Raw genomic sequence first — 12,650 nt, forward strand, 5'->3', positions numbered from 1 at the left:
CTCCTTACCTCTACCCTCCATAATCAATCGGCTCAATAGGCCAACTAGTATCGAATTAGTAAGAAGATCACTGCCTTGGACTACCACGATACGAATACAACGGTTCGAATGCATCTCACAATCAATTCCATCTCTGAATCGATAGGGAAAAATTTGTCGTAAAGACAGTCTGTAAACTAATCAAATAGCAGCGTTACAATGGGTTCGTATAAATAAAACGTAGGCAGGTTGCACAGGTCTATTGTGTAGACGATGGTGCTTGCGTCGAAGTATATATGGGGTAAAATTATGCTGTATCAGAGACCGTGACGCATCGGACGTTCGCATAATCAAATGAACGGACGTCGGCGTCCACAGGGCGCAAAGCGCGCCAGTTCGAATGCAAATTTTCCTCATTTTGCATTTTGTCGTCCCAGCAGCGAGTGGTTCGCGTGCCGTTGTACAGCTGCAAGCCCGGTGCTTGCGATTATACATCGCCAACGCAGTTGTCTACATTTTACTGCAGAGTCATGAATACGTTACGAATGCACAGCCCGCGGGATATGGAGCGCCGCCGAGTGGTGCAGAAGAGAACACTCTCTTACCATTTTTCGAAAAGTCCGTGCAGTCGACCCGCAAAAATTGTATTAGTTCTTTTAATTCCGGTCCCAAGGATCCATCCATATATTATATGTACACGTTGTACATACGTAGCCATGTATCCTCCGATGCAGCTCAAAAGCGTAAGAGCCACGGTTTCTTAACTCCCGCCCTGCTGCACTTCGGCAAAACGAGATATGACGGTTTATTACACACTTGTAGAAGGGAAACTTTTACTCCAATATACGGAGTCATCGAAGATTTACGAGGGGCTTATTAAACTCAAAGAAACGATACTGAAATTCCGTTTCCTGAGACTATTCCCAAGAAAATATAGCGACTGAAACGAATTGTGCAATATAGCGTTGCTCGTTTAATTCAAACGCAAATATTTGCAACACTGAAATTTTCTACACACCATTCACGGTTCAATATTTACGGAATCGCAACAAATATTCGTGATTCGTGCAAATTCACACACCGTGACATTTGCACAAATAGTTAATCAGTACTGCAGTGGCTGACACTTTTCGTTATACGCTAATACGACACTGTTCATTGGACCCGCAGTGGGAACAAGCGCTGTACCAAGTCCTGAAAAGAACATTTTCGAAAATTGTCTGACTCTGGATGTGAAATACTTTTCGACAGTGTAATTGTATTTCATCAAGCGTGTAAACGGGGAAATATGATAATCAGAATCGATTTTCAGTTCTCATTTATACGAAACACAGCAGGGTGATTCTGAACTAGATTGAAGTAGTTTAAACTTCGCTATCTGAACGACTTTATCAAACTGAACAATGGAATGGTTAAATCAGACCATCGTTGCATTAGGATATGCCATCTCTTTTTTCTTTAAAGTAATCAATCAAGCACAATGCTTCGAAGAAATCTCAGGTACATACTAAACTTTGGATAATCACTGCTGTTAGGATCAAAAAATAGCATAGTGAAAAAATGTCCAGATTATTCAATTATTCAATGCTAATAATTTGAAAGGGTTGGCGACAGAATTCCATGTTTTTTGGATTCGGATGGCCAGTCAGCCTTCGTACTTTTTACGTGTTTTGAAAACATAGAATTTCGAATCAAAAGGGTTGCAGCTTCCTAACTGTCATTTATTTATTGAATATTTAATGTAAAAAAGCAGTTTCAATTATTTATCGTCAATTTAAGTGCTTCAATCGGTCCAGCAAAGGTAGTGATCCAAAAATAACAAACCCTTTGTGGGATGATTTTTTCATTTATTTGAAATCTTCCCAATTTATGGGATTTTCTTTAAGATCTACTCGATGCAACTTTAAAATTTTACCAAACATAGTTCAAGTTGTGAAAAAAGTATAGTGTAATTTTTTGAAAAACAATAATTTCGCGCCAGTAAACATAAAAAAAACAAACCCTAAAGAAAATTCCTTCTATCGCTCCTGGCAAGGAGTCAAGTATTATTATTTAGAACCCAAAACTATGGAAGACTCCCGAAACCTGTCCGGTTTCGCGTGGAATACCCTTTACACAGCCTACTTCGTGAACTCAAAAAAGATCAATACTCAGAATGACTTGGCATGACTTTAAATAAACTGAAATAACATGAGAAATACATTTAATGTCAAGGAAGTTTAAGTGACTTCAACTTTATTTTCAAGGGTTTCACATGAATTAAAGTGTCTTTAATTGTATTGTACGGTTTCAACAAATAACTACCTACAAAAATTTAGGTAAATTCGGAAGACTTCAAATATCGTCAATTGAATTAACGCGACACACATGAATTAATACGTCCTCGTGTGATTTCAAATCATGTGAAGCAAATTCTCAAGCATAATATCTCGCATTCAAAATCCTCGACATTTATCGAAATTTACAATTAACAATTAATCACTAATTTTCTGAAGCGTTGCTTCTGTGAAATATTCCGATTGAAAAAAAAGCAACCCCAATGATGTGACGTCAAACCGTATAAAATATCTTGTTGTCAGACCTTACGAATAATTAGACGAGCAGAAAAAAAAACGTCATACACAGTAAATCCTGCCCGGATTCATGACCCGGTGCCTTTTGGTGGGATTCCAATGTAACGTGCTATGGTATCCACGAAATGATTATGCGATGTTTATTTCGATCGCTCTGGCCGAATTACCCGAACATACGTTACCGAAATAACAAGAGGGATGACATACCGGAACACTGAAACAGGCGGGTTGGAGGGTGAAATGCATCGGCTAGACTCGTTTAATTCGCCAGCTCCGACGCGAGTATTATTACGACGGCGCCCGACGTAGTAAAGCGTCGCGACGGCGACGGGTTGTCATGGCTCGAACACACCGTGGCAGGATTTCCCATCAGCCATGAGCTATACGTACCAATAATGGTCTAGCGATCCAACTTGCAAAATCCAACAGAGCATTCGGTAAAAGTCCAACAGACCGTGAGTGAACGAGAAAAGCGTCGAGTCATAACGTCGGCGGCGTCGCATAAATTCAAATTTCATACATAGGTCGTTGATGTATGTTACACTTACAAATGGTCCGAAAGATAAACTATATATCTGCATATCCATATACCAGATTATCCTCCATTTTTTATTTCGGTTTGTTCTCTCGCCGTTTGCTTTTTTTCTCTTCTTTTTCTTTCTTGTCTTTTGTTCATCTTTTCAGTTTTTGCACACCCTGCGGGAAAAATAACAGTTTGCTTCCGAAGCTATTTATCACTCCCGTTCCAGAAAGAGAGAGAGAGAGAGAGAGAGAGAGAGAGAGAAGGAGAGAAAAAAACAAACTCACGCACGCACGCACGACGGAATAAAAAATGATCCGTCAAGTAGCCGATAATTACATCGTTCGTATCAATGAGGTTTCTCTACACTAAAAAATTGGCTTCAAAAATTATTTCAATTATTAAGATACATTATCAGCCCTGACCAACTTTAAGAAATTTTCTCACTTTACAAAATACGTTCACCTGCCTAATAATGAAAAAAATAAAATTACTTCCGTCGGTAATATATCAAACTGTTTAACAGGTTGATAATAATAATTCATATTATAAAAAGTTAATTATTAATAATGATAATAATAATTGATAATTAATAATAATTATCATTATTATTATGATAAAAAAAACGGAGAACAACTTTACAAAAATCACATCAAGCCGATCAGTATTACATGAAATGATTTTCGAAATTGCCAACATATTACGAATCTAACTTTGAAGTCACAAAACTTTGCGAATAGGGGTATACTTACCGTCTGTATTTTAATCGAGAAAGAGCTTCAGAACTATGTTGCGAATTTATAATTTATTTGACTTGCAATAAGATTCACAAGATTTTGCAAATGACTTTGTACAATCGAAACTAAATGCAAAGAGGAGGCCTCTTTTCGTCTCGCGTATTTGCAATATTCGTCTCTTTGGCTCGCACTGCACAATATACTATTAATTCATAGTTCAGAAGCCGATTATGCAGACTCACTGAAAGTTCGTAGTTCTCAAAAGTACGATTTACAAAACTCGTTCAAATTAATTTCGAACGGCCTGACTTTCCGGGTATTAAAGAAGCCGCTCCTTGGAGTATAAAAATCTATCGATTACGCGGCAAAACGTTGAAAGACAACAGATTCAAAGACTCACTCACCGACAGTATAATCCACTTTGCAAGTATAATTTGGTCATTACAGCGGCGGTACTATCGGCACAAGCAAACAATTAATACACTCAGTCGACGATCACGAAGTAGATACATGAATGATAATTGCATTTCAACAAGAAGCAGGAATTCCTGTAGAATCGGTTGATACTTTTTTACAACTATGAAGTAACCCAAGGGAACGGGTCTCAGTGATTACCAAGAATTGTGATCCGGTTTGAATCTAGGATGAAATCGAGCCGAGCTTGCGGAGGGTCGGAAGTCTTAAATTGATGATCAGATTAGGAAGTGGTTCGTCAGAGTGTTTCACAGTAGGTTGCGTATAGCGGCATCGCGCTCTATGGTAATGCGTATCAGGGTACATTTCACGGCTGATTGAGGCGCCAGCAGCCAGGCCATAGACAATTTCCCAAAGGGTTCCGATATAATGGCTTACACAAGGTAATATAGTCCATCGTATTACAGTTACAAGCCCTTGCAGGTTCTATGTGCTCGGGGTTGAAGCAGGTTCATTAGCAGTGCACACAGAGCAACTCGTTTTAATCAGCGCCACTTCCTCGCGTTATCCTCAGCCCGGTGCAACGAGCACATATCTGGGGTAGACCTACGGATTATGATCCTGATCCGAATCGTTACCGGTAGGCAGTCGCAATCGTCACTCAGGCGTCCCAAGTCACCTACAACTAACCGACCATTCTATTGCGGGAACACAGTTTCTGATCATTGCGATCCTCTTTTCTCGCTAGAACAAGGACTAAACGTTAGATTTGGCCATACGATAAAATATTCTCACGAAGTATGTGAGGATTTTTATCGAAAGTCTAAAATCACATGTCTCAAAGCATGTGACTACCTTCCATTTAAATAGCATGTAAAAACGTCCTTGTTCTAGTTTCTTCGTAGGATAGCAAAGTTGGTTCTGGATGCCGATATAGTTACCGACACTTATCTAGTTACCGACTTATCCAAGACACAAACCTTTTTCTAGAAGGTTTCAGGGATATCCCCACTCTGACTGTCCGACTTTATCGACCGTCGGAATTTGGATCAGTCCATCCTACGCTTGAGGAGGATTTCTATTTAAGGAAAAACTTACGTTCAGACCTTGCTTCGGCGTAAAAAAAAAAAAAAAAAAACAATACAAAAACAATATGTTGTCCTAATCTGAAACAGTCTAGTGGTGGGGTTATTAGTCCCGCTGACCTTACGCCACTTGGCTAACCCCCATCTTGCACACGGGATCGCTCGCCGTGAAAAAGATATGCTAAGTACACCGTCGGCACCGGGTTCCTTAATTAGGCGAAACGACATTTATAACGACCATAGAGATACACGACGGTCTAGCTTCCTTCTAGGTGGCCGAGAACTTACACGTTTCGTGTTAGTGCATTTGGCTATATCCGTCGACGACAGTTATTAGGGGCAGGTCGTTAAGGGTGTTTTAGTGGCAAGATGAAGATGCTATGATATTTCTGTACTATATGCCAAATAATCATCACACCGATGCTTAACCAGCCAGTAAAATTTCAAATATACATGGAAGGAGAGAAAACTGTGTCTAAATTATAAAACAGCAACAATTTAAAAACAGGTTCTACATTCAGAACGCGTTAAAAATTATTAAACTCTGGTGTTATTCGTCCAATTCTCGTATATTGAAATGATTTAATTTTACGAAATACTTTTGCAGACATTCAATTAAACTTGACTGATTTTCTGCGATTATTTCGTTTCATGAACGTCGGAATATTGTAAACAGTTATTTTTGCGAAAGATAATGACTAACGACCGTCTTGAACTTGAGTATTGTTCTAAAGTACGGCTGACGAACAATTTCATTCTTCAACTTTTGAATAGGTTGAATAATTAAACTGTACGATATACTTCACGTCTGTCATCGCATCGTGCATAATTATTTATACACATCAACCAATGCGAAATTCAAATTCGCGTTCTGACACAGTAGACAATTTCGTAAATACCGACAATCAGACATACCAGATGTACTTAAGATTCACGTTATGAATTTCACATGAAGTTAAATAACACAATACAATCGAGAAAATTGGCGCGATGTCAGTTACACCGAGTTACACGCGACGAATGGGGAGAGTAATTAGATCTTTGTTGTAGCACGGTTGTATAAACTGAAATGAAGATGCTTGGTCTCAAGTGACTTGAAGCAAGGCACAAAAAGCGCCACAGAATCCACCCGCGCATTGCTTTGTTGCTACGCGAGATTAAACTACCAGAAGAATTCCAACCTCTACGCTTTAATCTTTTGCCATGTCACCCGAGCCTTCATCCCCTGATCTTTCCTCTTAATTGCTCCCATCACCTGCGCTAAAATGTGAAAAAAAAAAAAAAATCATGAAAGCAGTACGAGAGGAGGTCCTGACGCTTGCAGTGTATAAAATAACACCTCTTTACATACATGCTCGAGCCATGGACAGTTTCTGACTTAATTTTCTAATTTAAGAAATGGATAAGTACTCTTCCTTCGCCGAGGACATCTCCCTTGCCCGCTTCTAGCGCATCTAGCGGCACTGTCAAGGTAAATTGAGATTTGATCCGATCAACGACAATTATTCTCGTAATGCTTTACACAAGCGTATATACTTATATATATATGTATATATTATGTCTATTTGTCTATCTTTTTCGCTCTCACTGTGCTCATTCTGTCTGCCTCGAAAAATCTTCATAACGCAATAAAGATCTGCTTCTATAGAATTTTTTTAATGCATTATACATAAATGTATGTGCAAGTATAATGTACGCATATATCTGTCATTTGCTTCAAAGCAATTATTTTCGAGAATACAGTGACAGTTTTCTGGAGAGAGATTGTTATGAAATAATATGACATACTGAAATCTTTAAGTTTTCCTAATCTATCGTATAAGTCCCTGTAATTTTTCGACTGTTGTTGAAAGCTCCTCCGAAATATACGCCACTTGCAATGTAAGGAAAATATCATTAAGGACAAAACCATCTTCAGGGATATTCGTCAATGCATACTCATTTTCCAACCGAAATGTTCAAAACCTTCATTCTTGTAATTTAAATACAACTTCTGGGTTGTTTAAGTCTACCGTGATTTTTTTTTTTTATGTCAATGAAATTAAGACGCGGCACCATCACTAAATCATTAAAACTGGAACATTGAAATTTAAATATATTTCCATACATGTGCAAAACCTTGGACCGAATCACCCACCAAATAACACGACTTTTCTTAAATAATGAAGATATTTCTGAAAAAAGATATCACCAAAAAACAAAGCTCATATTTGTGTGAATTAGGCATTAAAAAAATTCGCACATCGAATGGCGTGAAAACATATCTAATTTCAAAGCAGAAAAGTGAAGTTATGTTACTTCAATTGTACGCAGTTTTTATGAAAACTGGAAATAGTTGCACGACTTCAGGCAATAAAACAGTTACAAAATCAATTTCCTGAGATAAGCAACTAAAGTAATAGGCATTAATAGAATAGTATTGTAAAACAGAAGTAAAAGTCACCTGTTCCTGATGGTGCCACGTTCTTAAACCATAAGTTGACAAAATTTTTCACAATTTATGATTAAAAATTGAGCTGAATTTGAAGATATCGATAAGTGAATTGAAATAATTATTATCGCGCCAACGCAAATCAGCAGATGATTGTTTTGCAAACTAATCGCTCGCTTGCAACTCAGGTTGTCAGCCATCAGGCGTTACGTACTACAAGCACCAAAAAGCATCGAAAACGGAAAACGGATGTCGCGTTGGTTCTGTAATAAATAGGCGACACCCAGGGATGGATATTGTTTTATTTTTTTTTCTATGTATTTTTCGATAGGTAAAAAAAAATGTTCCATACATTTCTCTTTTTTACTTCTATCTCTGTACCCGGGAATTGAGAACGTGGCGAAACGTGGTAAACGGTGAATTTAAAACCGTTGATACCGGGGCGCTAAAATCTCGAGGGAATGGGCCGAGTATGAATTGTGCGACATACGAATAGAGACGCGTGCAATCGAGTGCCAATATTTTCCGCTACACGAACCAGCGTATATCGCATTATGCCATCCTTGCGAGAATATGTAGTCAGAGATCGCATAGAATTTTATGTTCGAATATTCCGCGGTAAAGATAGAAGTGAAATCGCGAATTCTTTAACGCGTAAAAAATTTGAACGGAAACATTTTCTATTTTTGTCGCAAAATTTTTAGGACGCGAATGAAAATTGTAAACGGAATGGCGGATGCTGGTGTAAAATTCCATACCGTGCTATATTTCGTAAACATAACTTTGTATGTGTACCTACACTGTTTGATCTACGTGAGCGTTATTTGCGGAAACAAATACTGGCCCTTTTTATTAATTTACATCAGAGATTTCGCGTTTGGTGTGTCCACAAACCTTTAAAGATGAAGCAATATTGAAAATGAATAGCTGTTTAGTCGTAAAACACGGATTTTCGAAAAATTACACAATTGAGAATTGAAAATTTGCAAGAAGTTTATGATATCAAATGAATATTTTGCCTTTTGAATTTGAAGTAAAAATGATACACTCAATACTTTCCTTACGTTTAAACAAAATAATTTATGCTTCCGAACTTTCTTCTACAACGAATAATTGATGAAATCATGGAAGAACTAGTGCAAAAAACGATATTTTTTATATTTTCATAAAATTCGCGTCATTATTTTCGTATATCACACATATTGTTTTTTATGAGTATGTAAATTCTCGATTTCTTCGATCATTTTTTCACTCACGCGTAAAACATTTTTCAATACTTTCCGTAAGCTGATCAAGGAAGATGTTGAAAATTTCGCTGTAAGTAATTAAAAAACAAGATGTGTATAAAAATAAGAGAGGTAAAATATAGTACATATGTGCGTATAATCGCATGCGCAGCTGGTATGGCGCATGGTGAAAAAATATCTTTATCGTCGAGTTTCACTGTCACGCTTCACCCTTCGGTTTAAAAGATGCGAAATCCTGAGACGAATTTAAAAATAGCAATGGAGATTGCCTGACGCTACCAGACTTGTAAGATCACACGGTATATATCCTACACGTTTATGGGAGTTTATTCGTCGAAAATCGATCATTTTTGTTAATACGAATACGAGAGAGTCGTAAGTGAGTACTTATCAAATTATCATATTCATAAAGTAAGTTTGCAATCCCAGTATCTTGTAGTTTTAGATTTTCAAAGAGATCTTCGTAGCTTACACGTATAACGGTTAAACAAGTTCTGAATTTACCACTATCTGATTATATAATAAATAAACCGTATTGCTATCTCAAAATGAAATTGAACGAATCTACTAAATTTCTAAAACTTTTTAATCAATTTGAAATGAAACATCGATGTCTGAGCTTTCATTTATAATACCAGTATTTTTCATTTTTGTATCTTTATTGAAGAGATCTCGTTAACTTACGCATATATATATATATATATATATATATATATACGTTTAAATTCGATAATTACTCAATGTACGACCATCTTGTAATAAAATCAACCAACCTCCTGAGAAGAGGGAAAAATTGAATGAAATATCGCAGGACTTATCATTGAGACGAATGTTACTCTATGTTATAGAATATCCTTCGTCTATTAACAGAAACTAACCAAATTTCCGTAAATTTCTTTCTGCTTGCAGCTTGCACACCGGGACATACATCGTGTTTTGTTTTATTGTAGCCTTACCTCATACTCCCGACATCCTCGCCTTTCCTGCCCGTCCCCGACCCCAAATAACCCGCAATTCCCATGTTTTACCCAATGGACCTGCCCTGCTTTACGCTTATACTCTACACACATCCGTTCTTTCTCCAATTTACTATTTTGTTTTCGAATGATTTCCGTATCTCCTTCTCTCAGTATTATTTCTACGTTTTTCTCTTCTCTACTATCGTCTTATCTATTTCATCTTGGAACTTGCTGGTTCTGGGGCTGTTACTCAACTTAAGGTAAGTCTGTATACTCGATTAATTCATCCCGAAACAACGCGTTCGTACGACGTTGGCGATTGTTAGTTTAAATGTTAAATTTTATCTGCATACATAGTAAAATCTGTTCAATTTTGTGACAGTTGAATTATTGTAACAACAGTTTATACAAATCCAAATACTGTAATCACATTTCCGTGAAATGATTAAAAATACGAGTTTCATCCATTAGAAAACGGATTTATGTAATTTTTTTGTACGTGTTTCAATCGACGTGAATTTTTACATCATAATTACTCTCTCTCTCTTTTCTCGTTCTCCCTTCCGCTGGCCTTATCGTTCATAACGTTGACTTTTAACTTCGGAGATTGAATCAATCCGTAACGTTTTTTCCATTCCTTCTTTGAACTTTATAATAAATTATTATTCAATTTCGGCAATTAATTAAACCAAGTAATCTACTTGTTACAGCAATTTTATGGAGTTGTATTTGCGTAATCGAATTACAAGAGCTTCTATAATCTCACTAATTTTGTCCATAATTGTATAATTGCGTTCTTGATTATGCCAAAAAAATTACAAACGCAAACAAAAGTTTTATGCTACAAAAAGAAAAATTTTGGTACAGAGGCAAGAAGTGAAAGCGATTTATTGCATCATTTGATATTCGTTCAATTATACTTCACACCTGGATAAAGGTTGTAATAAATCAGTGAAATTCACATATTAAAAAAATAGGAGAAGAAAAAAATAGAAAATACCAAGGTTTATTTCGTTTTACAAATTCAAGGATTATTTACTTTACATGATTCTGATAATATGTATTTATAAAATGTTTTTTTTTTTATTATGCCCTCTTCTACAAAAGTGCTGAATTCTATAAACAGTTTTGTTGTCGACTGTATCGTGACCCAGGCCGTGGGACGTAACTGTTACATAAACGAGTCGATTATAAATCCAGGCAACTCGGAAAATGAAAAACTTGTACCCCAACTGAACCCCAAAGCACGGTACAAGAAGTGAACGCAATGAGCAATGGGCTGTTATGAAAGACGGAAAACGCAAAGATGCCTGTGTTACTCAAGTACTCGCATTCAAAGTTCGGGGTTGCCTTGATGGATATGTCGGAAGAATAAGACCATGTACGTACACTACCGAAATTTGGTAAATGCGCGAAAAATCTGTCCCGCGCGCAGAGGGCGCCACCGGAAATCGAAGCGATCAAACTGAAAATCGGAGCGCTCGGCGCGAGGAAGCATTCCAAAATTATCACCCGGCGCGACAGGTCGCTAAGCGACCCAGTAACGAGTTTTTATCAGAAACTTCCAAGATAAACTATAAGCAGTCTGTTAGTGACTATTGACTACGACTATAACCATCGAAGGATAATAATGCTGTTAATTTCAAAAAGCAATAGAATCCCATATTTTGAAAAAACGGACTTAATGAAAAGGTGGAAAATCGAAAAATTTCAGTAGCTACCAAAATTTGTGCTTCATCAATCGTGGATGTAAAACTTTGAAGGAAATCCCGTTACTCGATATCCTTTCACGTATGTCGGCAGGAAATATTCTACAGGCTTCTGTTGAATTAGGACCTCATGGTTTGCCATGTGCAAATATGTAGCTTTAAGATAATTGAATTTCAAGTTCGATGTACACGTGCAAACAGTGCGTACGATCCCCCATCCACGAATTGTGGATCTCAAAATATTTTCGAATGTTTAATGAAAGTCAAGTTAAGAAGAAAAACACTAATACGAGTCAAAAGGTGCTTTTATACCAGCAGGACAGTTTTATGCAACCGTCAATTCTGTTGTTAGTGTTCAAAAAAGAAAAAACTCTGGAAATATCTTATGAACAATATTTATTTATATTGATTTACAACTGGCCATTCGAGTATTTAATTCTGTAACGTGGACACAACATAATAATAATAATTTTGACGGTTCATCATTTACCCTGTATTACCCTTTGATTCTGAAGTAGACATATAAAAACGCTAATTGTTTTCACGTTTAAGCATTCCCGGGTAATAATTGATAGGACAATGAAAAACGATGAGAAAAGAGAGTCTGAAACGCTTTGCTAATAATGTATAGGACGTACAGTCGAGTCGTAAAAGTGGTCGAAATAATAACTTGATAGAATGGAGACTTGGATAATCTAGTTGCATGTGATTAAAAAAGTCCCCGCGCGACAGGAAAAAAATTTTAAATACGGACGATTTTATATCGGAAGACCTCTTTATGTCAACAACTATGGAAAGATAACATCACCTTATCAATTTTTATCGAAAAATCCATTAGGCTTGTCCAATTTTTATTAAACAATAATTCAGTTTATTTGTGAATGAATTTGCTGTAAATAGTTTGAGATAAATTTTTATCAACAACGATGTCTTCGTCACTAAAATACAAGTTTATCATCTGTAGATTATGATGATTATACATAACGGATATTTTTT

General features: G+C 36.8%; 1 protein-coding gene across 1 annotated transcript in view; it reads left to right on the forward strand.

The window, feature by feature from the left end:
- Positions 1–12,650, forward strand: part of LOC124301057 (protein vein) — a 263,351-nt gene that overhangs the window by 235,601 nt on the left and 15,100 nt on the right. The window contains exons 6-7 of the mRNA XM_046755743.1: positions 6,705–6,779; positions 9,896–10,205. Of these exons, the coding sequence (XP_046611699.1) occupies positions 6,705–6,757 (53 nt within the window). The 3' untranslated portion in view covers positions 6,758–6,779; positions 9,896–10,205. The remainder of the gene's footprint in view (positions 1–6,704; positions 6,780–9,895; positions 10,206–12,650) is intronic.

The sequence above is a fragment of the Neodiprion virginianus genome, chromosome 1 (genome assembly GCF_021901495.1).
Source record: "Neodiprion virginianus isolate iyNeoVirg1 chromosome 1, iyNeoVirg1.1, whole genome shotgun sequence".
Taxonomy (NCBI): Eukaryota; Metazoa; Arthropoda; class Insecta; order Hymenoptera; family Diprionidae; genus Neodiprion; species Neodiprion virginianus.